The following is a 26434-nucleotide window of genomic DNA, read 5'->3' on the forward strand; positions in this document are numbered from 1 at the left end:
AGAAACCCAGCATCTGGTGATGTCTATGGGTTCAGACTTCAGGCAGTCATTGACTGCAAAGGATTTGCCACCAAGTATTGAAACTCACAATGTAATTCATGATTATGTTAGTTTGTCCAATTACTTTTGATGTAACGTCCCTCAAGTTAAAGATGAAAGTCTACACTTAAAGCACATCTTAATTGTTTCCTTTCAAATCCATTGTGGTGGCACTAGGGACAAATACTTTCAATTCACCCTCTTAGAAGGTAAATGCTTTTCCTTTTTTCCCCCTACTTAACAGGAGGAAAAAGTGAGAGGATTGAAAGCTGAGAGAAAGGATCAACAGTCTATAAGCAGCTGTGGTTGTATCAGGTCTCTTAACAGTCAATGTTCACAAGTCAGACTCTGTGTGTCTGTAGCAGAAAAGACCCCTGACTGGCATAACAGAAAGACACAGATGAATAAGATTGAAAAGTGCAGAAATGTCACAGATATGGAGTGTCGTGCTGACCTGCTTTATTCTGAGCAGATCCTTGATGCTGTCTTCTTTCTCGAGGGGCTCGTCCTGCCACTGCTTCAGGTAGGCTTGAAGGTCCACTTTGCCCTTTCCTGATATGGAGCAAAGTCCTGGTTAAACACAGTAAAGAATACATATTTCAATCCATCAATCTCCATTTGTATAGCGCCCTTCACAGGGTAGCCACACAGCGCTTTACAGAGTGGTAAACATGCAACAAACATACAGAAAAAGAAAAGAAAAAACACAAAATAGAAACTAAAATAAAGTAAACCAACATTACATAAACCATTATGGAACATTCTGTGAACATGTAATCAATAACTTAAAACATATATGAATTGTCACATGGTTGTGTTCTGTACGACACAATAAGGCAACACCAGCTTCCTGCTTTCGGAGTGAAAAACTATTGTTGACCATTCAGACTTATGACATGACACACGGGACTGTGTTGGTTATCTACACTAGGTGTGTCTTTTGCACAATTGTCTTGAACTCTTTGAATTCAGCCCCATTGTTTTCAATACGCCGGTGTGTTGAGCTGTATCTATTAATAACGCATTATTTTGGCCAGAAACATTGTTGTATCACTGGAAACTATCAAATGATAGCAAGATTGTGAAGATCGGATGTTGCTGTGTGGAGAAATGACTTGCAAAGTAGGGGAAATGTATATAATACATATAAAATAAATTATTATAACTCCTTCAGTTTTCATTCAATTTTCACCCAGTTTGTGTTAATGAGGGCTCTCTCTGAGTTCTGGGGTGAGGTACCGCCGGGGGCGGTGATTAGGAGGCGGGAGTGACGAGGGCTCGGGAGAGAGCGAGAGAGCATTTTGAGTTTTACAAAGCACTTTATTGAAACAAACACCAAGGAAACATGAAACAATCAGTAAAAGCAATACCATTAGACAACATAAATAAAAAACTTAGAATGGTAACATAAAGAGGAGTTCCCCCTCTGTATAAGTGTATAAAACCTATAGTCAAGTAAAATCCTGGCCTTAATAAGACATTTAAACAATGAAACACAGTCTCCCGCTCCTCACAAACAGGCCACCTGTCAGACTGTGCAGGGTTAATTAGCGACAGGAAGGAGCAAATCCCCAGCTCTCTTATTCAAGTGTTATTTCTTAATTGCTTATTCCTCAAAAGTATAGAAAATGGCTATTATTCCAAACAACCTTTGGTTTTGTGACCAGGATAGTGACATTTTGAAATGTACCTACTTCCAATGAGAAAACGGGCGCATTTGTGTCTTTTCGTTCACATAATGTCAGAAAAAAAAAACATATGAATCCAAATTAACATGTATTTATACTAACGTAATACAAAAATTACTACAAAAGATTTAGAAGCGAGTAGTTTTTCGAGATTTACAATTATGCTGTAAATAATTTGGATTCATAGGTTTTTTTCTGACTTAATAACTGTATCATTAGAAAACTGTAATTATAGAACTAAGAAAAAATTAGGGAAAACAAAACGTATTTAGCAAATTGAAGCATTCAAGTAAGGAAGGTTGTGATACTAGCGTGTGATGTATGGTGTTTCAAATATAACAGTCCATTTGTTAGCACAGTGCTTTGCTGAAAAAGAGAGCCCAGAGAAGACAACACAGTGATTGAAAGACTGAAAGAGATATGATCCATCTACTGATAGGTTAAAATAATAATCTCCTTATGCTGCACCAACGAGCTGGAATATTTTAAGTGAGGTATTCATGATCCTGAAAAGGACTGAGAAAGTCAACAGACAAGCAGTTTATTCAAGCCTCCCAGAGCCAGAGGACTCAGAGGAAGTTCAGGAAAGATAAGTCAGTACAGACAGGAGGTTCATCTTTATACTTTGTATATGAAATGCATGGGCATGTCATGTTGTGGACGCAACTTATGTAGCAAGAACTATGATCCTTCTTTCCAAACTATGGCTTATCCTCGTCTAACTCCAGCATGGTGTGTGGACACTGTGGTGTCTTCAGTGACACAATTTAATGTAAGAAGTTCTAGTATTGTTCAGGAACTATATTGAACTTATCCATATTAATTAATTTTGACTTGGAGGCCTGTGTGTATCTGCCTTTCTTCTGTGTCGAGAAGTCTGTAGTAAACAGAGACACTCAGTTCCCAAAACACTTGCTTTCCCTTGTCTTGATACTTTCAGGGGACGAGGTAAACATGGTTACGTTGATAACAAAGCTTCAAGCAGTTTCTGAGAGTTGTCCACAATGTTACAGAAGCGGAGTGCTTGACATATCAACTCATTAGCTCTATTGTTGATTTTTCAGTAGTCAATATAATGTTAGACTTGCATATTAAATAGTATTTAATGCATTGTCTTTGATTCTTCCAGTTATATATATCCAGTCACATATATGGACTTTTTCATTTTTCGAGGTCTCAACCAATAAATTGCCGCACCTATTTTTCTCGAGGCTCAGAACCTTCATTGAATCTAGGGATCCTCCATGTCTCTGTCACCTGTATCTCTATATAATTGAATTACCATTATCTAATAAATATCTTGATGATTCATTACGGTCCTGTGGATTCCTTACATTGTCATCTTTTAATGGTAGCTCTCATGGCCTGCTTGTACTTCTCTGACTGGTAGTAGTGTGATTCCACCTTCCTGCTCAGGTCCGAGAGAGTAACAAACACATCACCATCCCTCTCCTGCACAGAGTGAGTCCTCTGCATTACCCCCTTGGAGCACCAGATGGCTTTGCTCCTGGGATCAAGAGGAACGATGGACTGATACAGCCCTTCCCCTTCTACCAGAGTGATCTTGTACTTGTGCCAGGGACACACGATGCACTGCTTGCCATTCACATCCTGCAAAATATCAGGAAGTTAGTAGGTGCCAGCACAGATGTGCTGCACAGGTTGGATTCAGGCTCTTCAGTATGTGTGAAATATTACTAGTAATTTGTGCAGAAATACATACCTACAAATATATATATATATATATATATATATATATATATATACACATATATATATATACACATGTATATACACTCACCTAAAGGATTATTAGGAACACCTGTTCAATTTCTCATTAATGCAATTATCTAACCAACCAATCACATGGCAGTTGCTTCAATGCATTTAGGGGTGTGGTCCTGGTCAAGACAATCTCCTGAACTCCAAACTGAATGTCTGAATGGGAAAGAAAGGTGATTTAAGCAATTTTGAGCGTGGCATGGTTGTTGGTGCCAGACGGGCCGGTCTGAGTATTTCACAATCTGCTCAGTTACTGGGATTTTCACGCACAACCATTTCTAGGGTTTACAAAGAATGTTGTGAAAAGGGAAAAACATCCAGTATGCGGCAGTCCTGTGGGCGAAAATGCCTTGTTGATGCTAGAGGTCAGAGGAGAATGGGCCGACTGATTCAAGCTGATAGAAGAGCAACTTTGACTGAAATAACCACTCGTTACACCCGAGGTATGCAGCAAAGCATTTGTGAAGCCACAACACGTACAACCTTGAGGCGGATGGGCTACAACAGCAGAAGACCCCACCGGGTACCACTCATCTCCACTACAAATAGGAAAAAGAGGCTACAATTTGCACAAGCTCACCAAAATTGGACAGTTGAAGACTGGAAAAATGTTGCCTGGTCTGATGAGTCTCGATTTCTGTTGAGACATTCAGATGGTAGAGTCAGAATTTGGCGTAAACAGAATGAGAACATGGATCCATCATGCCGTTACCACTGTTCAGGCTGGTGGTGGTGGTGTAATGGTGTGGGGGATGTTTTCTTGGCACACTTTAGGCCCCTTAGTGCCAATTGGGCATCGTTTAAATGCCACGGCCTACCTGAGCATTGTTTCTGACCATGTCCATCCCTTTATGACCACCATGTACCCATCCTCTGATGGCTACTTCCAGCAGGATAATGCACCATGTCACAAAGGTCGAATCATTTCAAATTGGTTTCTTGAACATGACAATGAGTTCACTGTACTAAACTGGCCCCCACAGTCACCAGATCTCAACCCAATAGAGCATCTTTGGGATGTGGTGGAACGGGAGCTTCGTGCCCTGGATGTGCATCCCACAAATCTCCATCAACTGCAAGATGCTATCCTATCAATATGGGCCAACATTTCTAAAGAATGCTTTCAGCACCTTGTTGAATCAATGCCATGTAGAATTAAGGCAATTCTGAAGGCGAAAGGGGGTCAAACACAGTATTAGTATGGTGTTCCTAATAATCCTTTAGGTGAGTGTATATAAAAAAAGATGGTGCAGAGTGGTGTTTGGTTTGAATATCAAGCTCTCGTCTTTAAAATAAACAATTCAGCTATATAGTTTTATTTGCTAAAGGTTTTGTACTCAATTTCGTGATAAAACAAGACAAATTAAATCTTGGAGCACAGGAAACTAAATGTACAAATGCATCAATAAATCATTCACTCAATTATAAAATGCATAAGATGACAAATCTGTCCATTAGGTCTGACTCAAGACCCCCCCACCCAACTCTGAGCTGAGCTGAACTGGTGCTTTCGCCATCCCAACATTTCTTACCAGTGAGGTACAGGAAGTCATCTCTCCGTTTGAAGATCAGAAAGTTACTGGCGATGAAATGAAGGAACCAGGTGGCTAACTGTTGCGAGTTGTGCCGCTAAGGAGCACAGAAAACAAAACCGCAAATCAACCAATCTGACAAGTTTAACTGTTCGGTAGGAAATATAGAATCTTGATACAGCCTGATTTTATGCAGTTGCCCTTCTGCAATTCACTATGCAAAAAATACTGTCATCAATGAAAGTCACAGCATATAATGCCTCTTTACCAACACATTTGTTCTTTTCATGATGTTATTTTGCATGTACATTTCCATTCATATAGCAACTTCATGATAATTTGTTATAGTACTGACCTTGTGTTATAACATTACCACAATACAGTGAGGGAAAAAAGTATTTGATCCCCTGCTGATTTTGTACATTTGCCCACTGACAAAGAAATGATCAGTCTATCATTTTAATGGTAGGTGTATTTTAACAGTGAGAGACAGAATAACAAATAATCCAGAAAAACGCATTTCAAAAAAAGTTATAAAGAGACTGACAGTTATTTTGTGTTTCTTCTATTTGCGAATAATCACACCAACTGTTGTCACCTTCTCATCAAGCTGATTGGCGATGGTCTTGTAGCCCATTCAAGCCTTGTGTAGGTCTACAATCTTGTCCCTGACATCCTTGGACAGCTCTTTGGTCTTGGCCATGGTGGAGAGTTTGGAATCGGATTGCTTGATTGCTTCTGTGGACAGGTGTCTGTTATACAGGTAACGAGCTCGTTACCTGTATAACACACCTGGGAGCCAGAAATCTTGCTGATTGATAGGGAATCAAATACTTAATTCCCTCATTAACATGCAAATCAATTTATAAATTTTTGAAATGCGTTTTTCTGGATTTTTTTGTTGTTATTTTGTCTCTCACTGTTAAGATACACCTACCATTAAAATTATAGACTCATCATTTCTTTGTCAGTTGGCAAACGTACAAAATCAGCAGGGGACCAAATACTTTTTTCCCCTCACTATATGGAAATCACGTTATATTGCATACAATATCGCCAAAATATTTTCCTAAATATTTCTACAATCCCCCCACCCCCCAATCCCCATCCGTTTCTCTTACCTGGGCCCTCCTGAGAAGAGTGACTATATTTAGGCTGGTGGTGAGCAGCTTCCTGCTGGGCATGCTCTCCAGGTACTTGCACACACATGCCTCACACAAGTGCTGCAAGCGGGTCAGCTGGTACATATCCACAAACACCAATAAAGACATGGCCTGCTGGAGACTATCTGCAGGGGGAGGAAATCAGGAGGGAGGAGAGTTGGCCAGTTTTTTCTACCATTACTTCTGCAACACTTTTAAAACCATGTCAATCTTGTGAAAAACTACTTCTAAGTGTTTAATGCCATTCTTGTTTGCATGTGTAGTGGAATGCCTTTAAATTGATATTACCAAAAACAGAAGTTTGCATTTCTCCCTTGTTAAAACACTTACAAAACTCCATCATCTAACCAAAACACAGTCTGTTCAACACACACATCTTCCTTCCAGAAGGAATGATTTTAAAGAGACACTTTTTTCTACAGAACATAGTGTACTGTTGTACAAATAATATGTTTATTAGCCTATATTGTACATGCATTAAATAGAGGTGTCTGCCAAATCAATAATACAGACTATATTACTCTACAGTTCACCCACCTGGACAGCATGCATCGGTGTAAATGTATTCCAGGTAAGACAGGAAGGTCTCTCTGGAGATGCCAAGGAAGGAAAACTCACTACTGCTGGCCTCCACATATTTCCCATTGAACATTATGGCCATCAACTTGCAGGGCACTGAGAGGACTGCCCTGTGGGCTGGAACAGGCGTGCCTGGAGAGAGTAATAAACATAGATATTCAGACACAGAGGCGAGCACTGACTATGCACTGTTTTAAGCAGACCTAGCAGGTCAATATGTTGCTGACCCTCAAGCATGAACGCGATGTCTGAGAACACTGGGCTGTTGAGGAACCTGCCCAGAGAGATGGGGTCCTGCTGGGGGATCCTAGGGGGCCCATGGTCATTTGAGCACAGTTGGGGAGATGGAGGGGAGAGAAGAGAGTCAACAATATGATTATCAGTTTCAGACAGCATTTGAATCATGCCATTGTAGGCTACAGTGTTTTGAGGTCAGTTCCTTCTTGCGAAAAGCACTTAAAAATTCTATACATTTATTTTTCCCCCCCATTACAATACAAGTGTAGTTGTGATTGCAGCACCAGTTACTCCCACAAGGAAAAGCTGTTCTTTTCTGTTGGAACAGCATTTCCCAACATTCAGAAAATGGGCAAATGCTGATCTTGCCTGTGTACCATCCGTTACATTTATTTTAGATTTACACAGAAAACCACACCCCATTTTTGCATCACTGCAACCCTAAGGTTGGGAACCCCTGCTGTAGAACATCATACCTCTTCATTACCGAGAAGTCGTCTTACAGTCTGCAGCAGCTCACGCACCTCCTGTGCACTCCACAGCTTTTTCTCCACAGAGGACTGCAGCTCCTTCCACTGATAGGCTCCTGCAGCACAGGAATATATAGGTGATAAGCTCTGATAGCAACAACCCAGGGGCTGTACATCTCAGCTACCACTCATATACATTCCAGAGAGGCAGTGCGACTTCAAGTGACATGTTTGTGTCAGCATTGGAACAGTGTGGCAGAGTGGTTAAGGCTCTGGAAACAACGGGAAGGATTGCAGGTTGAAATCCTGCCTGACGCTGCTGCTATAGTACTCTACCGCAAAGACACTTGCCCCAGTAAAAATTAATGTTAAACATGTGGCTGAAAGAGTAAAGCAGAGGAAGGGGAAGGCAAGAGGAGAGGAAAGGCTGTGTGGCACTGCTCATTCATGTCTGCCACTCCTTGCTTACTCCTAAGAGAGTTCAGGAGTCTGGATCTCCATGAAAACAGCACAGCAGCAAGAGAAAAAAAAAAAAAAAGATTGCTAAAACATTCAGATTTATATTGATATGCATCCTCTGCTTCACTAGAGGTGGGGCACACAGAAGTCTGTCGCTCTTTCAGTGCCTTTTGCAGGACTTGCACATTACATTGAGATTGATGCCCAAGAAACAAGGTTATCATTTATTGATTATTAATTAATTCTCTCTCTCTCTCTCTCTCTCTCATGCGGATAATTGGCTGACATGCAGGCAGTTGAGTGGGAAGGTGGGCTGATGGGATTGTCATACCTGCATAGAGAAACTGCAGCATCTCAGGCAGGCAGCAGGACAGCAGGGGGTCCTTCATGAGGACCCGGGATGGGGGGCATCCATTACTCCTGTGTGTGCTGTCGCTCGCTGAGATGAGACTGAGTGGAGCCCTCAATGTGGAGGGCAGACAAGAGCCAGGCATCACCTCCCCTTCTTCCCCCAGCAACTGCAGGAAGACAGGGCTGACAGAGCAGGACCACCCTGTGTGCCCAGCCAGCACATCCCCCCCAGCCTCCACGTAGAATGCCACATCCACAAACTGCTGGTCCTCTAGAAGGCGTAGCCAGTCCAGGCTGCAGCTAGACTCCTCCACCTTCACCCCCGGCAGCTTGTCTAAGGAAAAGCACAGGTCAGCACTTACAGACATGGTACACACACTCTCTCATTCAACAGTTTTATTACACTTATCGTTTCAAAGCAGCACACACAGACATGCAAAACCTCGTCATACATGCTTCCCCTAGGCGTTATTGTCCACAGAATTGTTAACTTGCACTGTTATGTTGATGACAACTACATTAATTCCTACAGCCAGATGACATGCCCTCTCCACGAACGGTTTACCTTAGCTCCTATGTCTTTAAAATTAGAAGGCACCACATTATGCTAAACTCAGAAAAGACACAGGTTTAATTTCTGGGACTTTCTTCGAGCTAAAACTACACTGTTCATTTGAGATGGCTTTAATGTCGGCTGCAGTGAAACCACACAAAGTGCTGAAAGGATTTTTAATTCAGATCTTTCCTTCAACTCGCAGCTCGAAAGCGTGTCTAGAGCAGCACACTTTCAGCTTAGAAATCTTGCAAATTTAAGATGCATTAATTTCTCTGCATCCTGCAGAGTGAGTAAGCATGCCTTTACATCACGATAACAGTATTGCAAGTCAGTATTATTGGGAAGCCCCACATGTACTCCATCCACACGTTAGTTCAAAATGGCACTGCAAGGCATTAAACTAAAACAAACTGAATCACATTACTCTGGTACTAACACCACTACATGAGCAGCCTTCCATACCAATAGACCAGGGGTTTCCAATCCTGGTCATTCGGGGTCCCCTACCTGGTTGTTTATTGTTAGACCTCAGTTCACAATTACTTAATTGAAGTAACAATCTGCTTAGATTTGACTTTTTAAAATGTGTAAAAGTTATTTCATAAGTTCTTTATGCAATTCTATACTTAACGTAAACCCCCTGCTGTTTAAAATAATTAACTGGGTACAGCAGGGCAAAACTGATACCAAAACTCGATGAACAAGTCCGTCTCGAACGCCTGTCCTACTCCACCTTCAAGAGTGACCAACGGCAACTGCCCATTAGCATACAAGGTCACAATGGAGCCCTCACCCCTCTCCCATATTTGCTCCCACACCCATGAATCTCATTAACTCAACCTGCCTAACATGCTTTTGGGAGGGGCATCTCCTCACTCATCTTTATCAATAGCTTTTGAGATGCTATTGATACAAGGCTGGGACACAGACCATCTCTTCACCAACCTTTTGTTGTGCTATTGATACCAGAGACCCCCAGCCCTCAGGCAACCAAGTCCAGTTTCTGTGAATCAGCATACCGCTCAAGAGCATTTATGTAGGACTTGTATTAACTGTAGATTTCTTATGCACTTATGAAATTTTGAACTCATAATTGTATTACGGTTTTGATCTGTAATTGTATACTGTATTGCTTTTGTAATGCGCTTATATTTTGTAAATCACCCTGGATAAGGCCGTCTGCTAAGAAATCATACAATAAATGTAGACTGGAATTTACCCAGTTTCAGTTTTATTCCTCACAGATATAATGCATTATAAACACTATTGCCCAGAAAACTGCAAGTTCTGTAAACCAAACAAAAATCGTTAAAGGAATATATCCAATTAAAATATTTATTTAAAAATCAGAGCAGCATCAACCTGCAAACTCGCCAAAAAGAAGCCTGGAATGACTTGCTCTGGCACAGATAAGCCTTTACCTTTTGGCCTACCTGGAACACTTAGGCATTATTTACACTATTAAATAAGGATTGATTGATTGATTGATGCCAAAGGAGCAGCCCTTCAGCTGAGCTGCCCCTGTATAACTCAGAGACTGTGCATGTCATGCATACTATTTGTTGCGTGTTTTTGATTATTAAGTCACACATTACCAACCATGTTACAAACTGCCATTGAATAAGGTCAGAGTACATTAGAAAAGCATCGTTTTTAATGTTTGGGGATTACAGTGGTTCGGTAGGTGGCCTACCGCAAATTAGTGTATATCCAAAGTATTTGTCTCGCATTACACCTAATTACCTATAACACCAAACCCACTTACAATTTCAAATGATGTCCAAGATTTAGTAGTTTAATTGGGGACATCTGTTATAATGAAGCCCTCCAGGTTTAATGTGCATTGCAGTAGCTCCAGTCCACACTGAACTCACCTGGTTTTGACAGCGTGGGCTTTGTCGGGTCAGGGATTTCCCTCCTAATCTTCGGAGGAGTGTCTCCCTGCACAAACACAGCAAATAGAGGTTTAGAGGACAGTTCTCTTTTCTTTCCCATCCCCTCAAAAAACAAACATCACTTCTGATGACAGTGAACACTGAATTCACACTCAGACTTGACAAACTGGTTTCCACATCCTGAATTGAATTCTTCAAAACGATGATTCTATATGTCTTTGTATTTAACCCAAACATGTTATTGATTGTGACAAAGATTCCTAACATTGCATAATTACCCATCCACAATTAGAAAAATCAATGGCAATGCTTGTCTGGAGAACAAAAAATAAAACTAACCGTAAAGGGAGCCACCCCAGTTAGTCTGTGGAGAGACAAATTATACAGGAACACAAAGGAGTAGTGCAAAAAGCTTTATTCCCCCAAAATATATACAATACAAATAAAAACAACATTGCAATGAAGGGGGGGGGGGCAGGAGGCGGAAGAGGAAAAGAAAACAAAAGTCAGCAGGATGCACAGAATAAAGTATACTCAGGACCCTCTGTAATCAAAACTAAATGAAAGACTACATTCAACTAAACAGCTTCAGGTACATACTGAAGGGACTTCTCTACTAAATTATCCAGCACCCTAATATTGGTGCTGGCAGACTACCTCCTCCCTACTCAAATCAAAAGAAAATAAAGTTGACTTAACTCTACACATTAACTTAGTGACTTTAAAATTCACAAATTGTAGAAGTCTATTCAATTCCACCGATAGCTCAGTTTTCAACTAATTACCAATATTCTCCCCATTAGTAAAACTTGACCTCGCCTGCCCCTTTAAAAATAATACCATCGGGGTGCGCACCCCTTTAATTACCAACATTGCGAACACAGATCAAAGTAGTAAGTAAACTCCTGTAAACTTAAAAACAATACAAATAAATAAAGACATGAAAACATGAATCTGCGTTGTTATTCGTACAGGACTTAAACAGTAACACAAACTGAACATAACGAAGTGACTGCTGGTGGTTTAGATCGGCTCCGTGATTAACGACTTGTACAGTCAATGAGAATCAGGCGCAGATGAGGATCACATCCATCCATGATGTTCAGCCTTTCTATTACAAATGACTTGCATGGGCTTGTTTGATTACATTAAACCTAATGAAAACGTTTAAAAAGCTACTAGTTTTAAATACCCTACCTGTATAATGGCCCCCGAAGTTCAAATATGACTTAGGCACGCAAATGTGTTCATACATATTCATTATTTAATATGGAGAACTATGTATTTCCCACAAAAATATTAAGCTATTTTTTAATAAATTGAAAAACAATATGTAGGCTATGCAATTGCGACAGAGTTAAATACTTGGGGTCTATGGCTACATTTTGGGGTTTGTGGCACCCAAGAAACCGCGCACAAGTTCTGCGTTTTGCCCTGGACACAGGGAGTCACACAATGTGCCGCAACAGCCAACATGAAAGTGCACAACCCAGTCGGTCTCCTTTGTCCCCAGGCATCTCTTTAAGAAGACCTGCTTTTAAAATGCTTATTTATCAAAGCCTAAGCCCCCCGGTAACAAGCCCAAATATACACAATGTTAAAGTTAAACCATCAAATTCATTTTAAAAGTTAAAACGTGAATTCTGTCCTTTTACTTTTCCCAACCAGCGCCCTCTGGCACGGAGGTCAAGACGCAGCTGCAGGTATGGCGGCGCCACAGGTAACAGCACAGCGAGCAGACACGACAGATCCTGTCCTCACTATTTCTATATCTAATCTAATATCTATATCTAATATCTGGACACAATTCAAACCCACTTTCTCTGTCTGTCTGTGTGCGAGTGCAGTGGCATCATTGTTCCGGTGTGTTCGGTCCCCATCCTCAATGCAACACGGCTTTTTTTTTGTCCAAACTAGTTTAATTTCAAATCAATCTAATGAATTGACAGATTTGAGATTGTAGCCTAAATAAATGTTATTTTATTTTTTGAACTGGCACTTACCTGCCATGTGAAACCGTCCCATTCACACATTATCATTGTTGGTGTTGTTTGTTTGATCTGACCTCTACGATGCAAACTGAAAAACTAGTCCCTGTCACCTAAAGGAGGTCTTTTTTAAGGGGGCTCTCTTTTTTATCCAAATGGGCGTGTTTCTGGGTGGTGTCTTGTCATTGGTTGTTTAAATTAGGATGTCGAATACTTACACCATGATCGGTGTAAATAAATATATATATATATGAAAATAAGAAATTTGATCAACCGAAGTACCATGATGGATGTGGAGTGATGTAATAGAAAAATCTATTAAAACAAATATTTTCAAAGCTACCCACAATATTCCGCTGTGATGACAAACGTATTTCTTCCTCCTGATTGGTCAAGTCCAAAGATCCTTCTCATTGGTCAAGTGTTCGTTCGGATTGGTCACAAACCAAACAATGCCGGCCGGCCTCCTTTAGTGTCTTCGTATTGGTCAACCAAAAAACGAAATGTGTTTCTCCTATTTGACATTTTCAACGGTTCCAAAAAGACAAATTATATTTTATTTCTACAAAACACACGCCTGGCTTTATGTAAAATATGTCTATGCCAACAAAACAATAGTATCCAGATACTACCACTAAACTGTGATTTGTATAAATATTTCCAAAGGAAGGCTGGCCCGTGTGGTCCAACAGACTACTGTGGCTCAAATTGCTGAAAAAGTGAATGCTGGTTCTGATAGAAAGGTGTCAGAACACACAGTGCATCGCAGTTTGTTGCGTATGGGGCTGCGTAGCTGCAGACCAGTCAGGGTGCCCATGCTGACCCCTGTCTACTGCCGAAAGTGCCTACAATGGGCATGTGAGCATCAGAACTGGACAACGGAGCAATGGAAGAAGGTGGCCTGGTCTGATGAATCATGAGTTGAAGGTGTTGACTTGGCCTCCAAATTCCCCAGATCTCAATCCAATCGAGCATCTGTGGGATGTGCTGGACAAACGAGTCCGACCCATGGAGGCCCAACCTTACAGGACTTAAAGGATCTGCTGCTAACGTCTTGGTGCCAGATACCACAGCACACCTTCAGAGGTCTAGTGGAGTCCATGCCTCGACGGGTCAGGGTTTTGGTTTTGGTGAGGGAGACCTACACAATATTAGGCAGGTGGTCATAATGTTTATCAAGCAATTAGACCTACAGGTGCTTTACATCAGATAAACTGTAAAATCGTTAACATGACAAAACAAATTCACCCAGTCAACAGCAAACATTAAAAAGTACAAGACTCAATTGAATATACTTTTGAGGAAAAGCTATATCGGTAAATCTAATCAATCAAACCCTAGTGAAATGTGTATTTCATATGCACATACTTAATAGACGGCGGTGTAGCAAATAGCACAAATTCTTCAAACTACAGTTCATAAAACACAATTAACGAACATTTTTACAAAATATATAAGAATCCCATCTTTTATTGCTAGTATCTGAATAGTATTGTTATATTGGCATAGGCATATTTTACATAAAGGCGTGTGTGTTTGTTTTTGTCCTCAGGATGAATTGCAGATTATGCCAATTATCGAAAGGGAAGATCAAATGCGAGAACCAATTAAAAAACATTTATGTTGACCAAACCTATAATGAGCTCTGCTTTGTTTGGTTTGTAACCAATCAGATCGAGACGTATACATTTGACCAATGATAATGATTTCGGTACTTGACCAATCATACCACGTGATACCTTCCTCATCCAAGCCAATATTGTTTGCGCGCGTTATGGGATGAGGTTCCAGCAAAGTGTAAAAACCTTTTTTTTTATGCTTTTATATTGCTTATTATTTGTACTTGTTTTTAAGTTGTTGGTATCTTCATCTCTATGTTAAATAAATCATAATTTGGAGTTTGTTTTGACCATGCGACGAACTTACGGCAAACTTTAAAGCACTTTTTTGTGTTTTGTAAATGCTTTTCTTAACCAGTTTATCAGAGATATATACAAACACGAGGAACTTACTCTAAATAACAAGAAAGTAAACTTTATACACAGTCAGGTGTATTCTCTTGCTTCCAAAATAAGTCAAAAGACTCCAAAAAGGTTTGGGCTTTCTTATTTTTACTTCTTTTGGCTCTTTGGTGTTCATATTGCCTCATCTCTATTTTAAATGCATCATAATTTGGAGTTTGATTTGACCACTTCATTTCATTTACAGTTTACAGTTTTGTACAGTTACATCTAATTTGCTTAACTTAAAAATATTTTAGCATAGATGCATTGGTAGAATAAATGACACAGTGTATTTTCCATACTACAGAAAACACATTTAGCATGCATTTCTACTTAAACATCGTGCTAAAACATCATTAACATGATCAATCCTATTATTTATTATTTTGTTTTACTTAATTGGTGAGACAGTACCAAACTGATATCTTTCAAACTTTCTTCCAGTTTATAGTTGCATTCCAACAACATTTTGCAGGGGGAATACTAATATCCGTACATAAATTCCAAATTTGTTTACTGAAATAAGAAATAAAGATGATGTCTGAACAGTATCTGGCCTGCAAACCTCCCTATATTCTCTTTTAGAGGTTATAAAGCCCCTCTGGGAATTGCATCAAAAACTACTCCAAATAATTTAAGAATTCAGATTAATTAAATAATAGACAATCTTTATATGTATAGTCTCACCAATACAATACTATTTTCATTATTATTTAAAATATATTTTTTTTTCATTTACATCTATGTTATCCCAAATACTATATCCATGTGTAGAGAAAATGTGTATATATATTAATGTCCAGTACCTGTTCGTGAAAAATATCAAGTTTAAAAGGGATTTTATTCACATCAGACTTCAATAAGAATTCAATATCACCAACCTTCAGAAAGATAAATCTAGGGAATTAATTCCATTTACAGTCTTTATTTTTTATATGCATTTGTATTAGTTTAAGAAAAACATATTTGAAGTCTGAAAATCCAATACATTAAGTCCACCTTGTTCTTTTGTTAGAAAGTATATCTTTCTTTAAATAATGAGGTTTCATTTTCCATATGAAAAGCTCCTTTAATATTAATATATAGGCCTCCTACTGGCGTCCCATCCTGGATGTTTTCCTGCCTTGCGCCCTATGCCTTTCAGGATCGGCTCTGACTTCCCTGTGACCCTCACCAGGATAAGTGGTTTTGAAAATGGATGGATGGATGTAGGCCTCCTGAGGTGCATCTAGTGACAGTAAAATCGCGTTGGGGCACTAGCTGAGCATGTGGATGAGGTGCTGCTGGACCAGTTTTTGATGGGACTTGGAGCTGGACCAGTTCAACAAGAACTCTGAAGGCAGGTAAGACACGATCCTTCAAAATATGTTTTAGCTGCGTTACAGGAAGTGAGGAGCTTGGTGGAGCAGCAAGATTCAGAGGAGACCGCAGGTCTTCCATAGCTGCAGGAAATTATTCATTTTCAGCCCATTTGAATATAACAACCGCAGATTCCTGTTATAAGCTCAAATCATATTAAGAAAACAAACAGATGAGAGATAAAGTATAGACTGATCTAAATACTCCTACAGACTTTCATAATTGTGCATGGCCAGATATAGATAAATCCCTTGAAAACCAAGAAAAACATTTTCTTTTAATTGTTTCAATAATGATCAAAAAGTTCAACCTACTTCTTTCTTCCTGATCTTTACCAATTTTAATTCCAAAATATGGTCTCACCTTTTTAATAGGAATGTCACAGATGTTGCTTAAATCACAATCTTTTAAGGCAAATAATTCATTCTTTTTTAAAATATTTAAATATAATCCATATACAGAGAGGAATCCGAGGACAGTTCTGAGGTCAAATGGCTGGTAAACAACAATGTCAAAGGAGAATCCAAGAGGCTTGGTCAAAGAGGCAGGCAAGAGGTCTGGGATCAGTCAAACAGTGCAGAGAAGGAAATCCAAAAATCGGGAGTCGTGAAGGAGTAGCAAAGGTCGGTAATACAAAGGCAATAAGGAGACAAAAGGCTTGGAATTGATACTTGGCGTAAACAATAATTTGCGAGAAGCAAAGGTCATGAAGGGATGATATACACTCACCTAAAGGATTATTAGGAACACCATACTAATACTGTGTTTGACCCCCTTTCGCCTTCAGAACTGCCTTAATTCTACGTGGCATTGATTCAACAAGGTGCTGAAAGCATTCTTTAGAAATGTTGGCCCATATTGATAGGATAGCATCTTGCAGTTGATGGAGATTTGTGGGATGCACATCCAGGGCACGAAGCTCCCGTTCCACCACATCCCAAAGATGCTCTATTGGGTTGAGATCTGGTGACTGTGGGGGCCAGTTTAGTACAGTGAACTCATTGTCATGTTCAAGAAACCAATTTGAAATGATTCGACCTTTGTGACATGGGCAGTGGGAGAATCTGTGGGACTTATTTTTGGTGGTAGATTGTGATTTGTGGGATTAAATGTACTTTAGCATTATAAACATCAAACTTAAAGCGTGATGAAATGTGATTTATGCATTTTACTGCACAGTAGCAATACTGTAACATTTCAATGATGTATTGATTGTATGATGTGGCATGCTTTGGCATGGTGTTCCACTATATACAATTAAGGATAATTGATTTAATTTGAATGAGGATTAAAGATTCTCATTGTCCAAAATAAAAAGGGACATATTCCAAAAATGATCAAGCTAGTGAAGTGCTATTACTATTGCTTTTATGTATTTGTAAATTCACAATGATCTGTGAAAAATGGAACCTGCATATTTATAATATTTTTTGGGAAGAATGTGTGCCTCGCTTCATTCAGCTTCATATTCTGCAGCAGACTCCCATTAGCAGACTGGAGCTGCACTTGCTCTCCAGACTACAGAGGGGGGATAAGGGGGGAGGTTCAAGGTGGTGGTGATGGGGGTTGTTCTATCTGTCCATGGTTTCTAGATTTTTCTGTACTGCAGTTTGTTTTATGTTTGCTTAATAACTTAATTAAAACCAAAATATAAGTATAAATATTGTTTAAAAAATGCTGTTTAGCTCCTGAGTATACTTTTATATCCCTCATTTATCATTGGCACCCTTTGGCACTTAGCAAAGAATACAAACCAGACTTTAGGCACTCCACCCAAAAATCGAGTAAATCCATACGAATCCATACGAATCCATACGAATATGTGCCTACTCCTCATAAAGACAGATTGACCCAGTCCTTTCTTCATGTTATCTTCAAACATTAAAGCTAACAGTTTTGTATTATTATTTATTAAAGCTATTGGTCTCCAATGTTCTAATTTGAGAGTATCTTGATTAGGCTAAGGATCAATTATAACTTGTTTTAGAGATGCAGGTAATTATCCTAATTCAATAGCTTCACAAACATCAAAAATAAGAAATCTATCAGTTGGTTTTTAAATGTTTTACAAAACTCACTCGTAAGCCATCATTCCCAGGGGATTTGGTTGTCCAAATATATAATCGTTAGAATGTTGTTGTATTGGAATTTACAATTTGTGATACAATTTTGTAACATATGTAGAGATTTCTTTAAAAATTTTGTGTAACTTGGACATTAATATTGAATTTGTTGAGTGAAGTATATTCAGAATTACTTTTATCTATATTCTTCCATCCATTTTCATCTCATTCTCATAAATGCCCCATTAGTATTCTCCTCATACGGTGTCTGACTGTAATAATAATGCTTCTTGTCTTGATTACTTTTATATTGTTTTTGAAGATGCTATCCCTTCGTTCTGTGAAAGAAGCTGCCTGCTTCATGGCTCTCAAACTACCCAGCTAACACGTTGTGGTAACGTTGTGTTTTATCAGCATAAATTCCTGGAGGCCCATGTGTATGCTGGTTTTTGTTCCAACTGAGTCCTCAATTACTTAATGTGTCTAATTATTTATGAAATTTTAGATATAAAAAAAACAAAACATGCAAGGTATTTTACAGTTGATGGTCTAAAAGTGCATTTGATTCAAGTTACAGTTGCTTATAAAATATCCTGGATCTGGATAGGTGTAATTAGATCAATTAAGTAATTGAGGACTCGGTTATAAGGAAAACCAGCATACACACACGGCCCTCCAGGGATTGTTCAGAAATTAATTCCCTTCCATATTGCAGGTCTCTTGCTGTTTTTGCAGTGCATGGATTAATTCTGCTGTCGGTTTAAGGTCTCCTGATGGTTTAATTCGTCCCCAGCTGAGTACAATGTCAATTGCATTTTCTATATTTCTATTTTTTAATTTTTATGGAATATCGGGAGCTGATACGCATCCATCTTTGAAGCAGTGGCACAAGAGAGGGGCTATGTGGTCGTGCATATGAGTGCACTTCAACAATTTCGGTTGTGCATGTTAAAAGATTTTCTCTGCTCTCTTTCATTATCACCAAGTCTTCTTTATCGACTGTATTTCTGTTGTTTGTGCTGTACATAATGAACTGATGTGATTTCAGTGGTGTTGTGTGCAGTGGTGTGTCCAGAACATTTTGAATGGGGTGGCCGAGGGGGGGCACAGACCCAATTTAGGGGGGCCATTATATTTGTTCAATATAATTATGATGGTTAAACACATTTCATGTTTCAGCTCAGGTTTGGAACATATCAAATAAGTCATAATTCAATTCCAAACGTATTATTAGCATTTGCATTGAAGGTTAAGATTTTATATAGAGCGTATATTTCAGCAGCAGTAAATCAAGATGCCAAGTTAGCTAGCTTGTGGATAACTACTTAGAACACCAAAATAATATATGTACAAATACATGTAAATCAGTCACACTTTATAATAAGGTGCTGTGATTCCTCATGAATTATATATGAATACCACAGGATAAACACATAAATATGTCATATGCGTGTTGCTTTTTTAAGGCAAAGAAATTGAATGTTCTGCAATGGCCAAGTCAATCACCTGACCTGAATCCAATTGAGCAGCATTTCACTTGCTGAAAGGAAAATGCCCAAGGAACACATGGTAACTAAAGAAAGCTGCAGTACAGACCTGGCAGAGCATCTCCAGGGAAGAAACCCAGCATCTGGTGATGTCTATGGGTTCCAGACTTCAGGCAGTCATTGACTGCAAAAGATTTGCAACCAAGTTTTGAAACTCACAATTTAATTCATGATTATTTATTATTATTATTAAGAACATAAGAACATAAAGAAAGTTTACAAACGAGAGGAGGCCAATCGACCCATCGTGCTCGTTTGGTGTCCATTAATAAGTGAGTGATCCAAGGATCCTATCCAGTCTGATTTTAAATGTTCCCAAACTTTCAGCTTCAACCACATCGCTGGGGATTTTGTTCAGATTGTCACAACTCTCTGTGTAAAGAAATGTCTCCTGTTTCCCGTCTGGGTCCCCGGGTGTGTGTGTCCCTGCTGATCTGGAAAAGCTCCTCTGGTTTGATGTGGTCGATACCCTTCATGATTTTGAAGACTTGAATCAACTTTCCATGTAGTCTCCTCTGTTCCAGGGTGAAAAGGTTCAGTTCCCTCAGTCTCTCTCAGTAGGATATTCCCTGGAATAAGTCTGGTTGCTCTCCTCTAGAGCAGCAATATCCTTCTTGAAGTGTGGAGCCCAGAACTGTCCACAGTATCCAGATGAGCTCTAACTAGTGCATTGTACGGTCTGAACATTACTGCACTTTTCACAATATACCCTAACACTCTGTTTGCCTTTTTTATTGCTTCCTCACATTGGTTGGATGGAGAAAGAGAGGAGTCCACATAGACTCCTAGATGTTTCTCATGCGTTACTTCATCTAGTTCTATTCCTCCCATAGTATAATTATAGTGGATATTTTTGTTACCTCCATGTAATACCTTGCACTTGTCCACATTGAATTTCATCTGCTAGGTGTTGTCCTACAACTGAATATTATCTAAGTCCCTTTGAATAGCCTGTTCTACCGAGATTGTATCTGCTGAGCCACCTATTTTAGTATCATTTGCAAATTTGACAAGTTTGCTAACTATCCCAGAGTCCAGATCATTAATATAAATTAAAAAAAGCACAGGCCCTAATACTGATCCCTGTGGAACTCCACTAACAACCTCACTCCAGTTAGAAGCAACTCCTCTAATCGACACCCTCTGTTTCCTATACATCAACCAGTTCATAATCCATCTACTTACATTACCCTGAATGCCCACAGCTTCCAATTTGAGGATCAGTCTTTGGTGTGGAACATTATCAAAAGCTCTCTGAAAATCTAAGTATATCATATCATATGCTTTCAGATGATCTACAGCTGCAGTTGCATGTTAAAAAAACTCCAATAAATTAGTAAGACATGATCTGCTTAATCTAAACCCATGTTGACTATCTCCAAGAATATGGTTTTCATTAAGATGCTCCTCTATTTTCTGTCGAATCATTTTCTCCAACATTTTACAGGTGATGCAGGTGAGACTGACTGGTCTGTAATTTCCTGGCTCAGTTTTGTCCCCTTTCTTGTGGATTGGTATGACATTTGCTGTCTTCCAGTCAGTTGGCACATCCCCTGTTCTAAGTGTCATTTGGATTATTTGAGTTAGTGGCCTAAAAATAATTTCCCTAATTTCTTTAAGTACTGCTGGAAATATATAATCTTGCCCAGGTGATTTGTTTGTTTTTAATTCTGCTAGTCCCTTTAGTACCTCCTCCTCATTTGATCTCCTGATCTCTCTTAGGGTTTGACAGGACTGATTGTAACCCGTGGCATGTTTTCCTTTTTTTATTTTGTAAAAACCTCTGTGAAATAGTAATTTAGAACATTTGCCACATCTTGTTCGTTTTCCAAGATACTTCCATTTTGCCCTTTATCTGTTTCACTTTCTCCTTTATTGACCTCTTGCTGTTGTAGTATTTAAAAATGCTCTTTGCATTAGTTTTAGCTTGAAGAGCTATGTTTCTTTCTATTTCCCTCTTTGCTTTCCTGATCCCTTTCTTAAGGTCTCTTTGTAGCTCAACATATTTTTGTGTATTTTGTTTAATCTCTATCCCTTTTGTATACGCTATACAACATTTTCTTTCTCTTCATATTTCTTTGCATACTTCTATTAAACAATTTTGGCCAATGTTTTTGGTCCTCAATTTGCTAAGTTTTGCTAAGAAATTTGCTAAATTTCTCCTAAGCCTCAAGTAGTATATTCTTAAAATATAACCATCCGTTTTCGACTGAATCTGTATCCAGTGTGCTCCAGTCTAACTCTTCTAAGTGCCACCTCATACCTTCAAGGTTTGCTTTTCTGAAATTGTAGACCATTGTTTTAGACTTGGTCATTGTTTTTTGAAAGAATGCCTCAAAGCTAATCATGTTATGATCACAGTTTGTGTCCCTCTGTTATTTGAAAATATCAAGTCAATACATGCTCTCTCCCTGGTTGGTTCCTTGACGAATTGAGTTAGAAAGCAATCATTTCTGCTTCTGTAGTCCCAAGTGGGCTTTCCCAGTCTACGTTTGGGAAATTGAAATCCCCCATTATAACAGCCATATCCTTGCTACATGCAGTCCTGATTACACTGTACAATGCAACATCTTGCTGAATATCTGAGTTGGGTGGTCTGTAACACACTCCTACCACTAATCCTCCAGATCTCGTTCAAAAGTTTGACCCACAAAGATTCTGTTCCGTTACTGGGATCTAATTTGAGTTCTTCTGCCTCAATGTAATTTTTTCACATATAATGCTACCCCACCCCCTCTTCGATTTTGCCTGTCCCTCCTAAACTGTGTGTATCCTTTCAATTTGTATTCATCCCCATCATTTTCTGTAAGCCATGTTTCCATCACTCCTACAACATCAGAATCACATGCCAGCACTGTGGCTTCTAGGTCTAATATCTTGTTCCTTATACTCCTGGCATTGAGGTACAAACATTTCAGGACTTTCCTACTAGCAGTTTCCCTTGGTTTTCTTTCCTTAGTGGAACATCCCTAGTTCCTTAGTTCCCTGGTCCCTAGTTTAAAAGATTCTCAATTACTCTTCACATACGCTCTCCCAATGCATTACCCCCCCCCCCCTTCTGTTTAGATGTAGACTGTTCAGTGTGTAAAGGTCCCATCTGTCCCAGAAGAAAGATCAATGCTCCTAAAACCTAAAACCCTCTTCCTTACACCAAGATTTCAACCACGTGTTAAAATTTCTAATCTCAGCCGGTCTCCCTGGCCATGCATATGGTACCAGAAGTATTTCAGAGAAAACTACCATGGTAACTACCATTAGTTTTTTCTTGCAGAACTTCTGGCCTACCCATTCCTATGTCATTGGTTCCAATGTGGACCATGACCAGTGGATTCCCCCCAGCTTTGGCCAGTAGCCCGTCTACTAGTTTAGAGAGATCTGCAACCTGAGCACCACGCAGGCAATTTAACCTTATCACTAGAACAAACTGTGATCTACACCTCTAAGGATTTAATCTCCTACTACAATTACCTCCCCCTTCTGGGGGGAGTGGGCACCATGGTGCTCTGGTGCTCTACTGCCCTCCCATCACCCTCAGAGCCGTCACTTTCCAATCTGGTGTCCAGCAGTTGGAACCTGTTTGGCATTTCTAGCTCTTGTGGTGTCTCTAGGCGTTGTGCGGGCCCTTTCTGCGGGTATGACCTACTGTAACGCAGCAGTTCTCTACGCTGTCCTGCTCTAAGGTCTCAACTCTCCTAGGTTTGGCGTGCACACCATCTCTCTCATGGGCTGATTGACTAATTCTTCTATATCAGTAATACAGCACAGATCAACAAGCTGAGCCTCAAGATCACAAACCTTGATCTCTAGGATTTCAACATACCGAATCTTTTGGATGAGTTCATCAGGAAGGCAATCATTCTGCAAACCTGACACTGTAGTGGCCACATGCTTCTAAATGATTTATTGCCTTTTTTTTTCATCCAAGTCTCTTGGTTCCTGTTCCTTAGTCCCTAACTGCTTAACTTTTGTCACCGAGCAACAGCTGACACAGAATTCTAAATGTTATTTATTTATTTATTCATTTTTTAAGTGTCTTGGTTCCAGATCCCTAGCCAACTGCTTAACTTTAGTAACCGAGAATCAGCACAGCTCTTTCTCAAGAGCTGCTTTAAGTAGCTTTTGTCTACCTGCCCCCAATTCACATCTAACTGACCCCACCTGCAACAGAATTCCTGCTACGAAATCACCTTTCTACAACCTATTTACTTTCACTCAATTTAGGCAAACTACAGACAATGTTAAATTCAATTAAGGCAAACTTAAAACAAAATGAGGAATGCTAAGACTGGTCTGAAACTAGTCAAACAACAAGATGGCTGCCTCTCACCTGTACTCTCCTGTGCCTGTCTGTGGCAACTTGTAAATACTTCCAGAAATGTCCAGTTCACTCCGTCAAAAGCTTTATCTGTGTCTAATGATACAATTATTGTTTGTACTTTATTTTGTTTTGTTATGTTCATTAAATTGAATAAGTGACGCATTTTGTTTGACAAATGTCTACCTTTGAAGAAGCCAGTTTGGTCGGGGTGGATAAGCAATGCAGTTATGGATTCTAATCGGGTGGTTAGAGCTTTACTTTTTATCTTAAGGTCTGTATTTCTTAAAGATGGGGGATAGCTAGAGCATAGTGTTTGGTCCTTATCCGGTATAAGTAGTACTGAGATAAGGGCAGTGTTCATGTGTGGCATCTTAGGGTGTTATAGTTTGACAGTTGATTGCTTTTTCAAAATCATTTGCTAAAAAGGTGTGTCTAATTTGTCTACTTGTTCTTTACTGAGCTTTGGGAGTGTTATATTATTTAAGAAGGAGACAATATCTGCTATGTTTGGTTCTCTGAGGGATTGATATAAATTACTGTGGAATGTGCCTAATGTTTTATTTATGTCCTGTGGAGTTTGTATGGTAATACCCTCTGAGGTCTTAATCACTAGAATGATACATTTTCCCTATTCTTGTTTGAGCTGGTTTGCCAAATAGTTTCCAGATTTATCGTTATATTCAAAGATGTCACAGGAACAGTGTTTTTTTTTTTAAATCTCATCGAATTTGAATTTGGTTTCTCTTAATTAATTTTAACTATTTCTGTTGGGTTGTTAAGATAGGAGTCTTGTAGTATAAATTCATGTTCCAGATCATTTTTAAGTTCTTGTTCCTTTATTTATTTATTTTTTTATAGGATGAGTATGATATGATTTTTCCTCTCAGTACTACTTTGGCCTTTTCCCATAGTAATGTTGATGATATTTCTGGAGATTCGTTCATTTCCATGAAGAATGTCCACTCTCTCTTGAAATGTGTCAAATTCAACATCTGTAGAGACGTATTGAGGCGCCATCTAGTGGAAGTTTTTTATTAGTGTTTTGGTTGTTTATAGTGAATGTGATTGGTGCATGGTCGGATTTTATAATGGGGTGGATTGTAGTCTCTGATATATCTGACATGATGGAGTTACTAGTTAAGAAGAAATCAATGCAAGAAAATGTTTTGTGAACTGGGGAGTTGTATATGTATTCTCTGGTTAATGGATTTTGCAGTCGCCAGCTTTCGCAAAGACCAAAATCATTGCTATACTGCCTGACTGTTTCAGCAGAGTGACATAATCTGGAATGATTCATGGTATTTGAGTGGTCCATTGGGCTGGTCCCCTCCAATGACAATTATTGAGTCTGAGAAATCTAGTAGATGTCTGAAGAAATTATGGAAGAAAGATGGGTCATCGTTATTTGGCCCATAAATACTTGCAATGGTAATATTGTTATTGTTAAGGACAGCATTGATTATAATGTAAGGCCCTTAAAGATCAGCCACAGTGGTTTTATGAATTCATGGAACGTTCTGTTCTTTAATACTGAAACGCCTCTTTTTGTGAGAGGGTGGTCTCTTGCAAAATGCATACATCTGCCTGATCACTCTCCTGTAAGATTGCACTTTACAACGTTTTTTCATACTACTTGCCTAGCGTTACTAGTACTCGTATTGATTTCCCCTATGCTCCGTTTCCCTTGGCCCTTGACTGTGACCTAACATCTTGTCTGCATTTGACTCTTACAATCCAGGATGTAAGACGTCATATTGTCATGGTTCCCTAGACCTGACCCTCTATCCCCACTAGAGGCCGCCATTGTTCCCCTGGTTTCTGGTTCCCTTCTTAAAGCCCTCACTGCCCTCACTCGGGTCGAAGTGTCGTCAGTTCCACCTGCTTCACCTAGCCTTGCTCCTTGTGCTGCTTGTGCTCCTTGTGCTCCTTGCCTCTCTCTCTCACCTCTCTCTCTCACCTCTCTCTCTCTCTCGCTCCTAGTCCTGTCTCTCTCTCTCTCTCTTGCTCCCAGTCCTGTCTCTCGCTCAGCCTTCTTGTTCCTGACCATCGCCCGTGACCTTGACTACGTCCTTGTCTAACCCTTTTGTCCTGTCAGCCACCTCTACGAGCGCTGCACCTGGGTCCTTAGCTCCCGTGCCCTGTGGTCCTCCTTGAGAGACCGTGACACATATATTGTATACACTTGTGTAAATTGAAATTTGTAAAATGTATTATGGTTTGAATTGCACTATAATCTGTAAATTGGAATTTGTAATGTTTGATGCCTTGTACTGAATTGTATTTTTGCACTTTGTATTGCGCTTATATCTTGTAAGTCGCCATGGATATGGGCGTCTGCTAATAAATAAATAATAATAGTAATAATAATAATAATAACTCAAACATACATGTTTTATTTTATCTTT

At 39.4% G+C, this 26434-nt stretch overlaps 1 protein-coding gene across 1 annotated transcript; it reads right to left on the reverse strand.

Annotated features, from left to right (window-relative positions):
- Positions 1 to 3065: 3065 nt before the first annotated feature.
- On the reverse strand, positions 3066 to 12830 carry LOC136755200 (rho-related BTB domain-containing protein 3-like). Its single transcript, XM_066711685.1, has 9 exons — positions 12755 to 12830; positions 10731 to 10797; positions 8281 to 8634; positions 7497 to 7606; positions 7011 to 7209; positions 6742 to 6915; positions 6163 to 6329; positions 4995 to 5138; positions 3066 to 3338 (listed from the first exon to the last, which is right to left on the reverse strand). Exons 1-9 carry the CDS (start codon positions 12788 to 12790, stop codon positions 3066 to 3068), a joined length of 1524 nt encoding a protein of 507 aa, XP_066567782.1. The 5' UTR covers positions 12791 to 12830.
- Between the last annotated feature and the right edge of the window lie 13604 nt (positions 12831 to 26434).

Source organism: Amia ocellicauda, chromosome 8 (assembly GCF_036373705.1).
Source record: "Amia ocellicauda isolate fAmiCal2 chromosome 8, fAmiCal2.hap1, whole genome shotgun sequence".
Classification (NCBI taxonomy): Eukaryota; Metazoa; Chordata; class Actinopteri; order Amiiformes; family Amiidae; genus Amia; species Amia ocellicauda.